The following is a 19,979-nucleotide window of genomic DNA, read 5'->3' on the forward strand; positions in this document are numbered from 1 at the left end:
AGAATGTCACAGAGGGATAGAACATCATCACACAGGGCTAGAGCATCATCATGGAGGGCTAGAACATCATCACAGAGGGCTAGAACATCATCTCAGAAGACTAGAACATCATCACAGAGGGCTAGAACATCATCTCAGAGGGCTAGAACATCACAGAGGGCTAGAACATCATCACAGAGGGCTAGATGATCATCACAGAGGGCTAGAACATCATCACAGAGGACTAGAGCACCCTCTCAGAGGACTAGAACATCATCTCAGAGCGCTAGAACATTACAGAGGGCTAGTACATCACAGAGGGCTAGAACATTATCACAGAGGGCTAGAACATCCTCTCAGAGGGCTAGAACATCATCACAGAGGGCTAGAACATCATCACAGAGGATTAGAGCACACTCTCAGAAGGCTAGAACATCATCTCAGAGGGCTAGACCATCACAAAGGGCTAGAATTTCACAGGGGGATAGAACATCATCACAAAGGTCTAGTGCATCATCTCAGAGGGCTAGAACATTACAGAGGGCTAGAACATCATCACAGAGGGCTAGAACATCATCACAGAGGGCTAGAACATCATCACAGAGGGCTAAAACATCATCACAGAGGGCTAGAAAATCATCACAGAGGGCTAAAACATCATCACAGAGGGCTAAAACATCATCACAGAGGATTAGAGCACCCTCTCAGAGGGCTAGAACATCATCTCAGAGGGCTAGAACATTACAGAGGGCTAGAACATCACAGAGAGCAAGAACATTATCACAGAGGGCTAGAACATCATCTCAGAGGGCTAGAACATCATCACAGAGTGCTAGAACATCATCACAGAGGATTAGAGCACACTCTCAGAGGGCTAGAACATCATCTCAGAGGGCTAGAACATCACAAAGGGCTAGAATGTCACAGAGGGCTAGAACATCATCACACAGGGCTAGAGCATCATCACGGAGGGCTAGAACATTGTCACAGAGGGCTAGAACATCATCTCAGAGGGCTAGAACATCATCACAGAGGGCTAGAACATCATCTCAGAGGGCTAGAACATTACAGAGGGCTAGAACATCACAGAGGGCTAGAACATCATCTCAGAGGGCTAGAACATCATCACAGAGGGCTAGAACATAATCACAGAGGGCTAGAACATCATTACAGAGGGCTAGAACATCATCACAGAGGACTAGAGCACCCTCTCAGAGGACTAGAACATCATCTCAGAGGACTAGAACATTACAGAGGGCTAGAACATCACAGAGGGCTAGAACATTATCACAGAGGGCTAGAACATCATCTCAGAGTGCTAGAACATCATCACAGAGGGCTAGAACATCATCACAGAGGATTAGAGCACACTCTCAGAGGGCTGGAACATCATCTCAGAGGGCTAGAACATCACAAAGGGCTAGAATGTCACAGAGGGCTAGAACATCATCACACAGGGCTAGAGCATCATCACGGAGGGCTAGAACATCATCACAGGGGGCTAGAACATAATCTCAGAGGATTAGAGCACACTCTCAGAGGGTTGAACATCATCTCAGAGGGCTAGAACATCACAAAGGGCTAGAATGTCACAGAGGGATAGAACATCATCACACAGGGCTAGAGCATCATCACGGAGGGCTAGAACATCATCACAGAGGGCTAGAACATCATCTCAGAGGATTAGAGCACACTCTCAGAGGGCTGGAACATCATCTCAGAGGGCTAGAACATCACAAAGGGCTAGAATGTCACAGAGGGCTAGAACATCATCACACAGGGCTAGAGCATCATCACAGAGGGCTAGAACATCATCACAGAGGGCTAGAACATCATCACAGAGGACTAGAGCACACTCTCAGAGGACTAGAACATTATCTCAGAGGGCTAGAACATTACAGAGGGCTAGAACATCACAGAGGGCTAGAATGTCACAGAGGGATAGAACATCATCACACAGGGCTAGAGCATCATCTCAGAGGGCTGGAACATTATCGCAGATGGCTAGAACATCATCGCAGAGGGCTAGAACTTCATCACATCAGGCTAGAACATCATCACAGCAGGCTAGAACATCATCATAGCAGGCTAGAATGTCACAGAGGGCTAGAACATCATCACAGATGGCTAGAACATCATCACCAGAGAGGGCTAGAACATCGTCACAGATGGCTAGAACATCATCACCAGAGAGGGCTAGAACATCATCAATATGCATCATCAGCAGGTGAAGAGGACGATGTGTTTCTTGTCGGCTTGCTAAAATGTGGCTTTCAGAACTTTGAAGTAGTTTTCTTGGGAATATTTTCTGCTTCAGCTCTCCATGTCATCCATTTTGATTTGACATCAACTATAATGGCTGTTGATCAGCCTACTTTTGATTAGTAAATATTAGCATGTATTATCATATGACTAATGACATTTACACAAAATTACGATGAACAACTGGAATTTATGTTTAGGAAGTGAATTTTATTCAAATAAATAGCCACATAAATAAACAAACAATCTTTCTTTCTATATAACATTCATACAAACACACACACAGTCAAGTAGCAAATCAGGAAAATCATAAAACATATTTCTTCACATCCAACATTTTACCAAAAAGGATCTTACAGATCTGTGTCAAAAAGGTTACTAGTGTTTCAATAGTTCAGTCAAACTACGTTTGTGATGAGTTTTCTCAACTAACAGGAGAAACAAAACCTATTTCAGAAATGAGAAATATTCACTGTAAAGTGCAATGCTTATTTTTTTCTTTAATACAGCAAGTTAAATCAAAGTATGAAAACTGGGTCTTATGAGTGTCTGGCCCATGGCGGGCCCACCTGTTTTCACTGTGTGCTGATTGGAGAAAAGCAGGGCTACTCTGAAGGTATGGGGTTTGTTCTGAAGAAGGCACAAGTGTTGGTGGTGAGTGCAGTCAGCCAAAATGAAATGTCATTTAGAAATTTTAACAATGCTTATTTCAGAGAGAAATCTATCAAACAACATTTTAGCTTCAGGCTTCAAACACTTTTCCCCTTCAGCATGTTGTTCAAAATGAGACCACTTCACACACAAATAGGCCTAACACATAAACCCAAACATGCTGTGCACAACTCTATCTAGATACTGTACCTCTACCACCTACAGACAATTCATTGAAACAACTTTTCTATTTCTTAGAAAATACATAAACAAATACAGCCATGGTCCTGCATTAGCATCTAGTGGCAGAAGCAGCTTTCTCATAGCAGGAGCCACACAGGGTATGCCATGAAAGCGCAAGCTAGCATTTTGAGTCAACACGTTCACAGAGGAAAGTCAGTAGTTTCTTTCTCTTACTTCGCTGCTCTCTCTTCGGCTTATCTCTAGTTCTGCCATCATGCAGTAGCAGGCAACCGTGTTGTCGATAGGGAAAGCACTATGAAATGGTTTGGGTCCTTTCTTCTAAACATATGTTCAACAAAAAACAGAAGCTTTCTACTACCTGCTCTACTCAGCTAGCTCCCTATGAAGGTAGAAAAACCTTGTACATTCATACAAAAATAAAAAATGACAAATAAAAACAATCGAATGAACACCAGCAGGCAGTTACTGTAGTATCTTATGTCAGCTCTCTATCTCTCATTTCCTCTGCATTTCAATGTGAAATATTGCACTATAGTCCCAAAGTCTTTGTTCTGGCTGTGTGAAAGCACTACATCATGTAGCATACACATAGCCCATATGAGGTGAAAAGTATAGTGGGTAAAGCTTTGTTATGGAAATGTTGCACTCACTACTGTAAGTGGTTCAGAAATAAGAGTGTCTACTAAATGACTCAAATGTAAATGTTTTCCCCTGATAGGGAATGACATCATGCTCATAGGTCTTCAGGGTCTAACGTTTTGACAATATTTACAAATTGAGACATATAAAATGACATAAATACAGAGGGAATTTGATTAGAAAGTAACCATACATGAGTAGAAATTATTAATTGAAAATCAACCTTTTTGTAAGGTGCACACACACACACACACACACACACACACACACTGCTTGCTAATAGCAGTACCTATTGTGCTTTAGTCACACAGCAAGTCATTTTTTCTTCTGTGGTGAAAGCAGCATGAGCTCAGCTAGAATCTCGCACAAACAAATCACAGTTTGTGCAATCACAATAACATTGTCTTCAAAGAAAGTTTGGAAGTTTAGAATAGTTATGATACTGCATGTTTGTAGGATGGCTACAAAATAGGCGAGGCCAGTACAGGTGCATCAAAGCCGGGACCGAGAGACTGAAAGGCCATCAAGGCCATCAGACTGTTAAATAGCCATCACTAGCCGGCCTCCACCAGTACCCTGTCCTGAAATTAGTCACTGTCACTAGCCAGCTACCACCCGGTTACTCATCTCTGCACCTTAGAAGCTGCTACCCTATGTACACAGACATGGAACACTGGTCACTTTAAGAATATTTATATACTGTTTAACCCATTTCATATGTATATACTGTATTCTAGTCAAGGCCATCCTATTCAACTATTGCTGTACATATACTATTCTATCCACGTATTCTTCAGATATACTACATATTCTATCCACATACTGTCCACAATGTGTATACATCCCATCACACATATGTGCTCATACATACAGTACCAGTCAACAGTTTGGACACAACTACTCATTCAAGTGTTGAGAGAATGCCAAGAGTGTCCAAAGATGTCATCAAGGAAAAGGGGGACGACTTTGAATAATCTCAATTCTAAGATATATTTTGATTCGTTTAACACTTTTTGGCTACTACATGATTATATATGTGTTATTTCATAGTTTTGATGTCTTCACTATTATTCTACAATGTAGAAAATAGTAAAAAATAAAGACAAACCCTGGAATGAGTAGGTGTGACCAAACTTTTGACTGGTACTGTATATCTATATATATTTATACTTCGGACTCCGACATTGTTCGTCTAAATATTACTATATTTCTTAAATCCATTCTTTTACTTTTAGATTTGTGTGTATTGTTGTGTATTGTTAGATATTACTGCACTGTTGGATCTAGGAACACAAGAATTTCGCTACACCCACAATAACACCTGCTAAACATGTGTATGCGACCAATAAGTAATATTTTCTCCAAAAGACAAACAAAGTAAAAATAAAGAAAGAACTTTGGTCTTTTCTAATTAAGTGAAAACAATAAGTAATAAGTAATAAAGGTCTATATACAGTGAGCAAAACTGGAAAAGTAACACAAAAATGAAATCAGGAAGACTGGATCGTCCTGTTTTCAAACTTGATGAAAAAACTAAAACTGTTGAAATAGGTCTTAAATGATCTCGTATGGTACATTGATACCAGTCCTCGTTGGGTTTTCAAGACTAGTCCTTCACACACCCCTCCATAGCGGGACAGGGGTGAGTTTGGGACCCATCAGGGAGAAAGGAGAGGAACGGAGGTCCCCTGTTGTGTTGAGGGGGTCCCAGACCTTTATTGCTTCTCTGGGGTTTCCGACGAGACCTCAGAGCCGTCACTCCAGAGTTTGGTTATTGCTTAATTCTCAGCTTATGTGATCACACACAGATACACACAACAAGTGTGTTTGCATGTTGTTCAAGAGAGTGTAGATTTGTGACTTGCATCAGTTAAAAAAAAAATCTAGCTACTCTTTGCTCAGTTTTTCTACCCAATTGTTCTCTTTTCACACTTTTAGAGGATCTGTTCTGTCGTCCTATCGCCTTCTGCTCATCATCTGATATTCTGTGAGAAACTACACGTCTCAAAGTTCTGTTCCCACCGTCAAAAAGCGCTTACCCTTCCTGTCCATCAGTGATGACATCACCATGACATTTTGTACTCTGGTTGTCATGCAGAACAATCACTCTGGTCCAATAAGAAGTTGTTGTTTTCTGCTTCTCCTTTCTTTCCCTCCATCACTTCACCATCACACAGCTTCTCAGCTGCTGCTGTCCACCCTGGCCCAGCTCCTGCATCTCAGACTCTCTCCCGGAGGCTGAATCCAGACTCCACATCCCCTGCATGGGCATGAGGGGGAAGGGGCCCTGGGTGAAAGCCTGGGTCTGTTCTTGGGCTTGGTAGTGGGGGTTGGTCTGGGGGTGGAGGTTGGTCTCGAGGTAGAGGCTGGACTGCTGGCTTATGTGCAGTCGAGCCTCGAGGAGGTAAGCAGCAGTACCCACGGGGGAGAGGGAGGAAGAGGAGGAGCAGGAGGAAGAGGAGGAGCAGGAGGAAGAGGAGCCGTAGGAGGGGGAAGATGACTCCAGAGGCTGCTGCCAGAAGGCATGTTGGAGAGCCAGGGGGCTCTGGTGGGAGGGCAGGGGGTGTTGGGGTTCCCCCTGGAGGAGGGAGGGGGCGGGGGTGTCGAACAGGGTGGAGGGGGGCTGCTGCTGGGACAGGAAGAGCGAGGGATTCTGGGTAGGTGCTGGCCAAGGAGGCTGAGGCTGGGGCTGGGGCTGGTGCTGGATCTGGAGCATCCTGTAAACAGATACAGAGAGGTGGGGTTAGAATGACACTTACGGTGACTATGAGTCTGTGATTGTATTTATGTGCAGGTGCGTGCGTAAGGTCGTGTGTGTGTCTCCCTCTTACCTTTGCTGGTGCAGAACTTCCTCCAGCATGCTGCGGTGCTCAGTGATGGTGGGGCCTATTGATCCCCGGCTGCCACGGCTACTGCGGTCGGAGGTTGGAGGGAAGACCTGCCTGGCCAGACCTTTGATCTTATTCAGACCCAGAAGGCCTTTAGTGCGTGTGTTCTTCCTCAGCTGTTGGCGGAAGGCTTTCAGACCTGGGGAGTTGCACAGAGAGAGAGACAGGCAGAAGATTGGTTAGATGATGATGTGACTGATACATTTCTCTGTAGTACTGATGATGATGAGGATGATGGGACTGATGCATACCTAATGGCTATAAACTGTCATCACCCATACCTTGTGTGAGGGAGGTGTCGGAGGCTCTGCGGCCCTCCTGGAAGCTGGCAGCCTGAGCCTGGGGGAGGAGGTGACAGGAGAGGACCGGTGGGCTATCGGCGGGGACCACTGCCCCGGGGTCAGTCCCAAAGGCCAGCACGGCTGACAGGCCACCCACAGCGGGGTGCAGAGTGGGGTGCAGAGCGGGGTTGGGGGTGGACGAGGACCTCAGACAGCTGTCAGACGACGCACCATCGGAGGGGCTGACCACGATGCAGGGGGGGTTGCACTGGTGGAAGCGAGCAGAGACCTCGGCCAGGGTGTGTCGTCGGGAGGTGGTGGTGGGCAGGACAAGGGCCGAGCAGGTGTGTGTGACCTCCTCCTTTAGGTCGCGGGGCCGCACCTCCTCCACCAGGCTGTTGGGGGAGATGGAGCGGTTACACAGCAGTCGGTTCAGACTGGCTTCCACCGGGAACACCACACGTTGGAACAATGCACCTTGGTCATATTCCATCTCCGCGTGCATGGGAGGGGTGCTCTTGCATTGAATGGGGTAGGCTGAAGGTCTGAAGCTGTCCTCCATGATAACCTCTGGGGTACTGGAGTCAGAGGTGCTCCTGGGTCTCTGGTTCCAGGGCCCACACTGACGGCTGAGCTGCTGGGCTCGGTGCTCCCTGATCCTCTCCAGCAGCAAGTAGTAGATGGCTGAGAAGTGGTTGTAGCTGCTGGTCTGCAGAGACTGGGGCAGAACAGAAGGACACGTTAGTCAGCCATTTTGGTCCAAAGGGTGTCATAATATAAAGGGCTGTATTAACCAGCTTTTAACTCTTCCTCTCCCTGTTTGTCTTTCTCACTCTCTCTATATATATTTCTCTCTCAGATAGGTCTGTACCCCGTCAGACTGCGCTCACCCAGACTGATCTCCTGAGAGACTGCTGTTGGATTTCATCTACTTACCACTAACTGTGTCAGCCTTTAAAAGCAGATGCCAGTTATCCCCCTAATTCTCCCTACAAAATGAGTATTAAGTCCCCCAGGTGTACAGGGATCCAGGGTGTGTTTGACTGTGGCGCCTGCCTGGGAGGCAGCATAACATACCCTGCTCTACTGCCAAACATGACTAACTGTCTCAAAGCCCCACCACTTTTAATCCAGTACCCGACTCCACTACCTCAGTCTTTACAGTGTACTCCAAATACTGTATTCCTGTGGTACTATGTGATCTGTATAACCTATAACCTATAACCTGTAACCTGTAACTTGTAACCCATAACCTATAACCCATAACCATAACCCGTAACCTATAACTGGTAACCTGTAACCTGTAACCCATAACTTGTAACCTATAACCTGTAACCTAAGCTATAACCCATAACCTATAACACAGAACCTGTAACCCGTAACCTATAACACATATCCTATAACCTGTAACCTACAACCTGTAACCTATAACCCATAACCTATAACACATAACCTACAACCTGTAACCTATAACCTGTAACCTATAACACATAACCTACAACCTGTAACCTATAACCTGTAACCTATAACCCATAACCTATAACACATAACCTATAACACATATCCTATAACCTGTAACCTATAACCTGTAACCTATAACCCATAACCTATAACACATAACCTATAACACATATCCTATAACCTGTAACCTACAACCTGTAACCTATAACCCATAACCTATAACACATAACCTATAACACATAACCTACAACCTGTAACCTACAACCTGTAACCTATAACACAGAACCTATAACACATAACCTATAACACATAACCTATAACACATAACCTATAACACATAAGCTATAACCTGTAACCTACAACCTGTAACCTACAACCTGTAACCTATAACACATAACCTATAACACATAACCTATAACACATAACCTACAACCTGTAACCTATAACACATAACCTACAACCTGTAACCTACAACCTGTAACCTATAACCTGTAACCTATAACACATAACCTATAACCCATAACCTATAACACATAACCTATAACACATAACCTATAACACATAACCTATAACACATAAGCTATAACCTGTAACCTACAACCTGTAACCTACAACCTGTAACCTACAACCTGTAACCTATAACCTGTAACCTATAACACATAACCTATAACCCATAACCTATAACACATAACCTATAACCCATAACCTATAACACATAACCTATAACACATAAGCTATAACCTGTAACCTACAACCTGTAACCTACAACCTGTAACCTATAACACATAACCTATAACCTGTAACCTACAACCTGTAACCTACAACCTGTAACCTACAACCTGTAACCTATAACACATAACCTATAACCTGTAACCTACAACCTGTAACCTACAACCTGTAACCTACAACCTGTAACCTATAACACATAACCTATAACCTGTAACCTACAACCTGTAACCTACAACCTGTAACCTACAACCTGTAACCTAACACATAACCTATAACCTGTAACCTACAACCTGTAACCTACAACCTGTAACCTACAACCTGTAACCTATAACACATAACCTATAACCTGTAACCTACAACCTGTAACCTATAACCTGTAACCTATAACCCATAACCTATAACACAGAACCTGTAACCCGTAACCTATAACCTGTAACCTATAACCCATAACCTATAACCCATAACCTATAACACATAACCTGTAACCTACAACCTATAACCTGTAACCTACAACCCATAACCTATAACCCATAACCTATAACACAGAACCTGTAACCTATAACCCATAACCTATAACACATAACCTATAACACATAACCTATAACACATAACCTATAACCTGTAACCTACAACCTGTAACCTACAACCTGTAACCTATAACCTGTAACCTATAACCCATAACCTATAACACAGAACCTGTAACCTACAACCTACAACCTGTAACCTATAACCCATAACCTATAACACATAAGCTATAACCTGTAACCTATATAACGGCCCAGCTCCACTCACTCCTACCCTCCTCTAATCCTCCTTCCAGGACAATAACACCAATAAACCAATTAACCAATCAACCAATTAACACATCAACCAATGAGCCACTCACCTCAATGGTCCTCTGGCGGTCAATGCCCAGGGTTTGCATGATGCCCAGGACAGGCTCGCTGTAGTCCCCCAGGTTAGAGTTGTAGTCTGTGAGGGGAAGGGCCATGCTGAGGGTCTGGTGAAGAGCTGTGGGGTCAGCCAGCATCCAGCGGTGCTGCTTGATCTGGGCCACACTGATCCTCTTAGCTGGGTCCACCACCAGCATCCTACGGATCAGGTTCTCACAGTCTGGGGGAATAGAGAGGGAGAGAGGAGGGGAAGGAGGTGGGAGGGAGGAAGGTCAGTCTGATGCTACAGCATATGCTTTTATATAATATAAACCAGTCATTTTATCAATCAATCTGTCAGTCCAATCACACTATGAAATGCATCACTGTGTGGTTGCCATGGTGTGATGGGTACCTTGAGACATGAAGAAGGGGATTCTGAAGCGCCCCTCTGTGACTCTCTGTCTGAGGGCAGGGAGGCTGGGCCCGTCGAACGGAAGGGAACCGCACACGAGAACATACAGAACCACACCTAGACTCTTTAGAGGAGAGACACCAGGAGGAGAACGTCAACAAATGGCCTCTCCCTTTACTTCAGTATTAATTGGTTTGACATGAAGATGGTAGAACTACGGTTCAAAACACATTGTGTGCAGTTTCCCTGTCAGCCCTTACCCAGATGTCCAACTGTGGCCCTTCGTACTCCTTCCCCTCGAACACCTCGGGTGCTGCGTAGGGGGGGCTGCCGCACCACGTAGACAGGGGCTCGCCTGCGTTGTAGAAGTTACCGAATCCAAAGTCTGAACGGGAAGGAGAAAGAGATTGGTTAGTTTGTGAAACTCGTGGTTGTTTGAGTCCTCTATTCCCTGCTGGCTACAGAGTTTTTTATTGTTGATATTGCGTAATGTTAATCACATAATGACAGATGAAAGGCCAGATAGCATCTGAGCTAATATCACCCTGGGCTCTGACACAGAGCTACTGATTGTCCTGCCACAATGAGGCACTGAGGTTGACCCGCTGGGCACTGTCTTGCTTGCTGGCAGTGTGTGTGTGTGTGTGTGTGTGTGTGTGTGTGTGTGTGTGTGTGTGTGTGTGTGTGTGTGTGTGTGTGTGTGTGTGTGTGTGTGTGTGTGTGTGTGTGTGTGTGTGTGTGTGTGTGTGTGTGTGTGTGTGTGTGTGTGTGTGTGTGTGTGTTTACTGAATACAGATTGTCACCCTGGCTCTCTGTGGCATCAGATCAGGCCTGCTATGAGCCTGCTATTTCACCCTAAAGAACCTTCTAGTTCTTGGCAGTTGGCAATTCATTAGCACTCAGACCCAGTAACAATCTTTTAATTACAGTGATGCAGGTCTTCTCTTCAGTAGAGAGATGAAGAAGTCTGGGAATCACGTAGAGAACCATGAAGGATAGAGGGGAGTCTGCTATCTGTTATCTCCCAAACAGACTCACCGGCCAGTTTTATGTTCATGTTATCTCCCAAACAGACTCACCGGCCAGTTTTATGTTCATGTTATCTCCCAAACAGACTCACCGGCCAGTTTTATGTTCATGTTATCTCCCAAACAGACTCACCGGCCAGTTTTATGTTCATGTTATCTCCCAAACAGACTCACCGGCCAGTTTTATGTTCATGTTACCTCCCAAACAGACTCACCGGCCAGTTTTATGTTCATGTTATCTCCCAAACAGACTCACCGGCCAGTTTTATGTTCATGTTATCTCCCAAACAGACTCACCGGCCAGTTTGATGTTCATGTTATCTCCCAAACAGACTCACCGGCCAGTTTTATGTTCATGTTATCTCCCAAACAGACTCACCGGCCAGTTTTATGTTCATGTTATCTCCCAAACAGACTCACCGGACAGTTTTATGTTCATGTTATCTCCCAAACAGACTCACCGGCCAGTTTGATGTTCATGTTGGCGTCCAGCAGTAGATTCTCAGTTTTGAGGTCTCTGTGAACGATGTGGTGTCTGTGGCAGTAATCCACTGCCGTCAGAATCTGCCCGAACTTCTTCCGCGCCTCGTCCTCGCTCATGCGCCCGTTTGAGGTCAAGTAGTCTGGAGGACAAGAGGGAGAGAGAGAGAGGGGGCGTTTTAGACTCAGAGGCCTAAACCATTTATACATCCTGGGTGAGGGAGGAACTTCATATCTATTTTACCCCTTTTATTACCTAAAAAGATACTGCCCAACCAGTGGAGGCTGGTGAGGGGAGGACAGCTCATAATAACGGCTGGAATGGAGTCAATGGAGTGGTATCAAACGTATGGAAACCACGTCTTTGATGTGTTTATATACCATTCCATTGACTCTAGTCCAGCCATTATTATGAGGCGTCCTCCCCTCAGCAGCCTCCACTGTGCCCAACACAGGTTACAACAAAGGGGACATTTTATTGGATCCTCACCGAACATCTCTCCATTTTTGGCATATTCTGTCACAATGTACAGCATATCTTTAGTCTCCATTACCTAAGAGAAACACAAAGAGAGACATAGAAGAGAAGTTAGCAAAAAGTAGGCTATACACACACAAACATACCGTGATGACGTGAGGAGAGAGAACTTCTCACTCTGTGAGTGTTTTAGCAGAGCCAGGACTGAGCACTGGGGACATTTTCTGGCAACCTTCATTTTCCTCTGACCACACTACCCCCTTCCTGTTCCATAGCTCCTGTCACACACACACACACACACACTAGGCATGCTAACTTTCCATGATATGAACTGTTGCATAACAGAGCTGACAGGCACTTCCTGTATGCTCTTTATTTATAGGATACGAACACAGCGTCCACACAGGCAAAAACACACACAACAGTTCAAACCCGTGTTCCCACTAAACTGTGTTGTCTGTCACCAGTTGTCAACAGAAACAATATCTCCTCCTGGGAAAGGAAGAGGAAAAGTTCACACACACACACACAGGTCTCAGCTTGTGTATCAAGAACTCACCACCACAAAGACAAAGAAGAAAAATAAAAAGGAGAAAGAAGCAATGCCCCAATCCCTTCCTGGAACTCCTGGAAACTCAGAGGCAGAACATTGTGGGAATGTTGTGTCACTACCACTTCTGAGGAAAGCCTGATAAACATCACTGCCAGGACTCAATAAACCAAAACCTAACGCTAGCTAAATCACGAATCAACCACAATGGCAGTCATTTCATAGCCTCATTTCATTTCCAACCCAGTTTCTCTTTCATTTTTCTAACTGCGTGAGAGACAGTGAGGTCCTGGGCAGCCGTAATGGTTAGGGAGACACAGAGGCTCCACATAGTCTCCAGTCTTCGTCTGAGGGAGATGAGCACCACTCTGTGTCCCTCTCACCCTAGAGGTGCTGCTGATGTCATACAGGCTTCCAGGGAAGTGGTCTGGCACGTTAAGGGCCCCTCATACTGGCCCCTTGAAGAGTGGTATGTGGGGGAGTGTGTGAATGAGAGAGAAAAATAAATAAAGAAAGAAAGATAAAGAAAGATAACGAAAGAGAAATAGACAACAGGCTGTGGTGATCTCCAGAAGTACAAGGGGGAAAAAAGTGTCATTTTGTTCACAAAAGAGCATTCAGTATCTAAAGGTCAGCATATCTAAAGGTCGAGGTTCAACGCTTTGGTGTTATTTTAGAGGTTTTTTTTGGTGGTGGTGGATCAGCTTTAATATTGCAAATAGATTGTGGCTTCTTTCAATGTAATGTCTGCCTCATTTCCAATCCCCCACTGTTTTGTTAGTGTAACAGAAGGATGAGAGGGAGAGGATGTGACCTCCGGATCACAAGGTTGCCTTTACTGCACTACACCTCCCCCTCAGTGGGCGGATGAGGGGGTGTCACAGAGCGGGGGTGTCACGGGGTGGGGGGGGTGGGGGGGTAACCCAGCTCAGAGCCATTAGTCATCCAGTAACTCCTCTTAAGTGAGAGGTTTCCCTGGCTGTAGAGAGCACAGCAGCACTGTCAGATCTGGCCATTACTGTGAGCCCTGATTGGAAATGCTGATTAGCTTTAGGAGGACTATCCCTCAGTATTAATTTGCTCACAGTGGTGGATCGTCCTCTGGAAGACATATGACACATCAGGCATTCCTGTCCAACTCAAGGCGTTGGGGCTGTGTGTGTGTGTGTGTGTGTGTGTGTGTGTGTGTGTGTGTGTGTGTGTGTGTGTGTGTGTGTGTGTGTGTGTGTGTGTGTGTGGGAGAGAGTGCCTTCTAATAAGACCTTTCCCCAGTATTTCGGGTGTGGAAGGGAACACAATTTCGCAATCTCAGCAGTCACCCTCTTAAATCCGGACATCCAGTAATCCTCAAAACCAGCAAAACAGCACAGAGCTGAACAAAGGGCAGAAAACTGCTGATTGAAACCCCCCCCCCCCCCCCCCAGTGGAACAGTGTATCATAATAGAGACAACACACACCTGGTAGAGTTTGATGATATGGGGGTGGTTCAGCAGCTTCATGATCTGGACCTCTCTGTAGATCTTCTCCAGGTTGGAGGGGTTTAGTCTCGTTTTGTCAATGATCTTTATGGCCACCTGGCAGTGGACAACCAACCAACCAACACAGAAAACTGTAAACACACAATAAGGTCTACTATATCTAGGACAAATGCACTGTGAGAGGCTGATATGATTCTACCAAATGTTTTTTGTTCTTTTCAGATGTGTCTGTGTGATTTAGAAATGAATAAAATATTACATGGAACCATTGGTAATGAAAGATTTGGGATGCTGACCTGTGTTTTGGTGACTTTGTGCCTTGCCAGTTTGACCACGGCAAAGTTTCCTTTCCCCAGCGTGCTAATGATCTCATAGAAGCCGACCTGGAGAGGCCTTCCCTGGGTATGGTTGGGCTGGGCCCCCGGGCCGCTCTCCATCATGATCACCATGATGGCAACTGATTATTATATTCCAAAGGATAGGATAAAAATTGTGTGTAGTACCTGAGTTACAAAGGTAAAAATTTGAAATATCAAATGCGCATACGCCTATGATTAATGGCATTGTTTTTTTGTTTTTTTTGTAGGCCTATTATTAGTGTGTTATCATTTGTTAGGCCTAATGCATTACATTATCAATGTATTATTATCATTATTGATAATAACGTTATAATTATAATCATTAGGCTACACATTTAACAAGGCGTAGGCCTGCCAATTCGAGCTCTTGCACAATTATTATTAAAAAACGCATAGATTCTGAATTAACATTTCCATTGCATCATGATGCACAAAATAATTCAAGATAGAGCACATCATTTCATGTCTGTCAAATCTTCAAGTTTGCACTAAATTGAATTACTGCTCTAACCATATATTAATTCATCCTGTCTATTAAATACGGATTTTTAAGCGCTGGCGTCATACTAAACATGCAAAAATATGAAAAGTCTATGCTTAATAGACGTGTAGACATTTATAGCATAACACACAATACAGAATTGTTAAGTGTTAAGATAATGGCAATGGCAGCTCGGCGCACACAGGATGCCCGAGTAAAACAAATTAAAACAGTCTAAATAAATAAAACATTATTATATATGTCCATTATAGATCCACTTTGAAATGCAAACCAGATTTTTCCAAAGAATCATAAGAGCATTGCCGTGTCTTACCTTATTGGATGTAGCTCCTCTCACAGTTGAATCGGTTGTTACAGACAGCTATACAAGTCATTCTATAAGGATATTAGTTGCTGTAAATACGAGAAAAGTATAATGAAAAACAGCATTTCATTTTATTATTTTCCTTGTTTTAAAGAAATATCTACATAAATGTACACTAAAGTGTGCCAGCCGTATCAGTTAGAACTATTTACAGGTTGATTTGGCCGGTCACAACCCCGGCTACCGCACTGTTCGGTCTGCCTGTGCGCTCCTGTGGAATGCGGACAGCCACAGTGTTCATGGGAAACTCCTCCTCTCTCGCTGCTATAGGCTAACAAATTGATACCCACCTCATTAACGTCACACCCGCGTCAGAACTTCGAGCGATGCACAAGCCTGGGCGCAAGCGCAAGGCAGAGGTTGCCTGGCAACCGTGCGGCTCGGCGCGCGGTGACGCGAGTGCTGATGGAGAGGTTGCTTGGAGATGGGGACAATGACGTCAGTCCCGGAGATGTGTCACCACGTGATGTTTCCTCCCAAGCTGTTGTTGTATAGCGGAGCTCGAGCTTGGGCTCGCTCATCGCTGCTGGAAAGCATTTAGCGTGTGTGCGCGCCCTCGACTTTCAGTTGACTTTCATCTCCTTACTTTGGGAGAAAAAGTGAAACTGGAAATGGTTCTTAGTAATTATGAATCTTTTAAACTGGTTATACATGGAATGTTTTCAAACTTTTTGCATTAAGTGCACACATCATTCTATACTATACCACATAGCCTGCAAAACGGTGTAGTCAACATGCACTTGCTTTTTAATGTATGCAAGATTGCAGATTTGGAGCTGAGTTGCTGATGGATGCATGCATGCTTTTCCTGATGGTCATTCACTGCATTTGACCCTGAAAATCCCCAGAACATCCACTTGGACCTCTCTATTACTCACATGGGAGAAAATAAGGTTTAATAGAGGATGAGTGTAGAGAACATAAGAGAGGAGTGAGAGAGAAAGGGAAGGAAGGAGAGAGAAGCTAAGAGATAAGTAGAGGGGGAGGGAAGGAGAGAGAATAAGAAAGAAGTAGCCTAGAGGGAGCTGGGAGAGGGGGAGGGAAGGAGAGAAAGGAGGTGAGAGAGCAGAGCAGAGAGATTGGGGAAGGTGAGAGGAGGGACTGAGTGGAAAGGTACTCTGCATTTGGTGTGCTGCACTCAAACACACACACTCACACTTTTTCAATCCAGTCAGCCAGATGAGAGAAAGGCATACATGCAATACACGAGGCTGCCTTCTAAACAGGTCAACAGCCCAGTGCTTTCATTCCATAACTGTTTTTGACAGAGTTTACAGTCGTGGCTGTTGGCACACAGCTCAAATTGGGAACATTCATAGTTCCCTCTGTCAAAAAGAGAGCCAGAGGCAACAATAACTCTGACACCTCCAATTTATTGAACATTCCAGGAAGTTTCCACCCCCACTCCAAAGCCAACCTGGGGGACATTAGTTCTGTTGACGTCAACATATCTGTCATTTCTCTCACTGTGTGTCAGTAATTACAGAGTGATGCTACGGGCCTCCCAACAGATGTCATTCCTCTTTTCTTAACGTCCACACAACTATTGATTTATGCTTTTGGACAATCTACATATCTGTCCTTTCTTTTCTCTATGTGCCGGTACCTTTGATTGATGTTGTGGGGCATCGACATATCAATCATCTCTGTCTGTCACTGTCAAATTGATGCTTTGGATGTGTACTGTACATAGCGCTTAGCATTCCATTGGGCTGATACTCAGTCAGTCAGGGAGGGAGGGAGGGAGGGGTGATGTAGCTGTACGCTGTACCGCGTCAGCTACAAACAGCTTCTTGCTTCTTTTGTAAACCACATCCACTGTAGCGTTGAAGCTTCATCATGATCTCTTGCAGATGTGAGGATGCAGAGGCTTCCGCAGGAGAGTGTTCAGATGTTGGTGGTCTGTCTCTACCACCACTGCTCGCTCGTATATGAAATCATGAAACTTCTGACAGGAGAAAACAAGGGTCAACATCTCTTTCTCTATCTGAGCGTAACGTGTCTCAGTCTCCATCTGTGCTCTTGATGCAAACACCACTGGCCTACATTAACTCTGTATCGGTAACCCCCTGTATATAGTCTCGCTATTGTTATTTCACTGCTGCTCTTTAATTACTTGTTACTTTTATCTCTTATTCTTATCTGTATTTTTTTAAACTGCATTGTTGGTTGTACTCGGCGCATGTGACTAATACAATTTGATGTGATTGATTTGTTATAGACATACTGCTCCGAGACCAAGCTGGGACGCATCTGCAGATAGGACCACTGGTTTGCCCACTGCAGCCCACATCATAGTACTGGAGCACTGGTGTGCTGGACAGCAGCTCTTTCGGTTTGGTGAAGGCAGAGTCATGTTGCTCCTGCCAGCACCATTCAGTGTCCTGATGGAGGAGCTGGAGGAGGGGCCCGTCACCTGTGGCTGCAGTGCCTGCTTCTCTTCTGCCTGTTGGCCTCTGTCTTTTTTCTGGGTCAGGTTTCACCTCGTCGGCTATGAGGAGGTGACCGACGTAGGGAACCTCATGGAGCCTGAATTTGCACTTCTCTGGATTCAGCTTCAAGTTGACAGCCCTAATCCTGTTGAGGACCTGCTTGAGGGGCTCATCGTGTTTACCTAGTGGTCCTCCCCACACCAGGATTTCATCCACCACCATCTTACATGGCTGCCCAACAAACAGCTGCTCCATCGATCTCTGGAAGACCTCACTGCCAGTGGAGTAACCTGAACCTTCCAAGAGGATACATGAATGTGGTTAGTTTAGATTGTTTCTCATCGAGAGGAATCTGCCAGAATCCACATTTTTCATAAACAATGCTGAACACTTTTGCACCAGGCTGTTCTGTAGTTTCATGGGGTGGGGTGGCCTTAGCAGTACTTTGTTCAGGTGCACTGGGTCCATGCATAGCCTGTCAGAGGCATCTTTTTTATAGAAGCTACCATGGCGGAAACACACTCTCTGGATTCATTGCCAGGGACACCAACACCTAACCCTGACATCCTGTCAATTTCTTTAATCACTTTCTCTTTCATTGCTATTGGTCTGTCTGTTACTGTCTGATTTATACTGTTGCATGTGTACTGTACTTAGTGCTGGAAAGTACCCAGCATTTGATTGGGCTGATTCTCGGTCAGGGAGGGAAAAAGGGAGGGAGGAGGAAAGGGAGGGAGGGGAGGGAGGGGTGATGTAGCTGTACAGTAGTAGGTGACTTAGTGGCATATTATTGTTCACACATCATCATGCCACAGCATCATGAACAGGGCCTTGACATTAATTAGGGGGTACCCCTGCAGAGGTGTCAAACTCCTCCACTCAGAGAGAGACAGCCCAGTCAGCTCTGAAAGGTCCACAGAGGACTTTTGCAACTCCTGCCATAACTCAGGTATACCCACTAATGCCAGAGTAGAAGAATAATAGCATGGGTATAGCTACAATCAATAGAATAGAACAGAATAGAACAAAATAGAACAGAATAGAATATAACAGAACAGAATAGAATAGAACAGAATATAATATAACAGAATAGAACCGAATAGAACAGAATAGAAAAGAATAGAACAGAATAGAACAGAATAGAACAGAATATGATATAACAGAATAGAATAAAACGTCCTTTTATAGGTATGCTTTACGTATACAAATAAGTATGTCGCTACAGTAACAGACACATACGAGTAAGAGCAGTAAGAATTAAATGCAAAAGAACAGACCTCAGAGGAAAAGTGCAATGACGTTGTTATACTATGAACATATAATAGATGCCTGGGGAATAACCATCCCTCTGTGCCCCATGATAACATAGAGGTAAAAACACACTTGTGACACAGATCATGAGAGGGGGAAATGAATCAAGCACCCAAGACAAGCAAACACAAATAGAGAGAGAGAGAGAGAGCGAGAGAGAGAGAGAGAGAGAGAGAGAGAGAGGAAGAGAGAGATTGACATATTCAGATTGAGAAAGGAAGATAATGAGAATGACAGACAGGGGCCAAGCGTGATAGAGAGATGGTGAGAGAAAACCAGAGAGAAAGAGTGGGTGGAGAGAGTAGGAGTAGGTAAATATCACATTTCACCGCACAACCTGGTCCCAGAGCATTTCGTGTTAGTCTGTACGTAAATCCGAGACACTTACATTTCATATGGTACAATTGAAGTCAGAAGTTTACATACACCTTAGCCAAATACATTAAACTTTTTCACAATTCCTGACATTTAATCCTAGTAAAAAAATCCCTGTTTTAGGTCAGTTAGGATCACCACTTTATTTTAAGAATGTGAAATGTCAGAATAATAGTAGAGAGAATGATTTATATCAGCTTTTATTTCTTTCATCACATTCCCAGTGGGTCAGAAGTTCAC

The 19,979-nt window shown here is 44.5% G+C and overlaps 1 protein-coding gene across 3 annotated transcripts; it reads right to left on the reverse strand.

Moving 5' to 3' along the window:
• Positions 1-2,430: 2,430 nt before the first annotated feature.
• Positions 2,431-15,862, reverse strand: LOC106586692 (serine/threonine-protein kinase SIK2). Of its 3 annotated transcripts, none has more exons than XM_045707495.2 (11): positions 15,571-15,862; positions 14,693-14,899; positions 14,376-14,492; positions 12,380-12,443; positions 11,871-12,032; positions 10,642-10,766; positions 10,382-10,505; positions 9,981-10,207; positions 6,905-7,622; positions 6,567-6,762; positions 2,431-6,452 (listed from the first exon to the last, which is right to left on the reverse strand). In XM_045707495.2, exons 2-11 carry the CDS (start codon positions 14,843-14,845, stop codon positions 5,894-5,896), a joined length of 2,445 nt encoding a protein of 814 aa, XP_045563451.1. In that variant the 5' UTR covers positions 14,846-14,899; positions 15,571-15,862; the 3' UTR covers positions 2,431-5,893. The 3 variants fall into 3 exon arrangements, with proteins under 3 accessions (XP_045563451.1, XP_045563452.1, XP_045563453.1); XM_045707496.2 differs by having other exon boundaries at positions 14,693-14,853; positions 15,571-15,846; XM_045707497.2 differs by lacking the exons at positions 11,871-12,032; positions 12,380-12,443; positions 14,376-14,492; positions 14,693-14,899; positions 15,571-15,862 and adding an exon at positions 11,707-11,741.
• Between the last annotated feature and the right edge of the window lie 4,117 nt (positions 15,863-19,979).

The sequence above is a fragment of the Salmo salar genome, chromosome 25 (assembly GCF_965601325.2).
Source record: "Salmo salar chromosome 25, fSalSal1, whole genome shotgun sequence".
Taxonomy (NCBI): domain Eukaryota; kingdom Metazoa; phylum Chordata; class Actinopteri; order Salmoniformes; family Salmonidae; genus Salmo; species Salmo salar.

Bases quoted from the DNA above. Each gene is read 5' to 3' on its own strand.
- LOC106586692 (XM_045707495.2), bottom strand. From the start codon at position 14,845: ATGGTGATCATGATGGAGAGCGGCCCGGGGGCCCAGCCCAACCATACC. The intron at 12,444-14,375 runs GTGTGTGTTGTC...TGTTTCTCTTAG, and splicing joins ATATCATCAAACTCTACCAG to GTAATGGAGACTAAAGATAT. The intron at 10,767-11,870 runs GTGAGTCTGTTT...CTTCCCGTTCAG, and splicing joins CATGAACATCAAACTGGCCG to ACTTTGGATTCGGTAACTTC.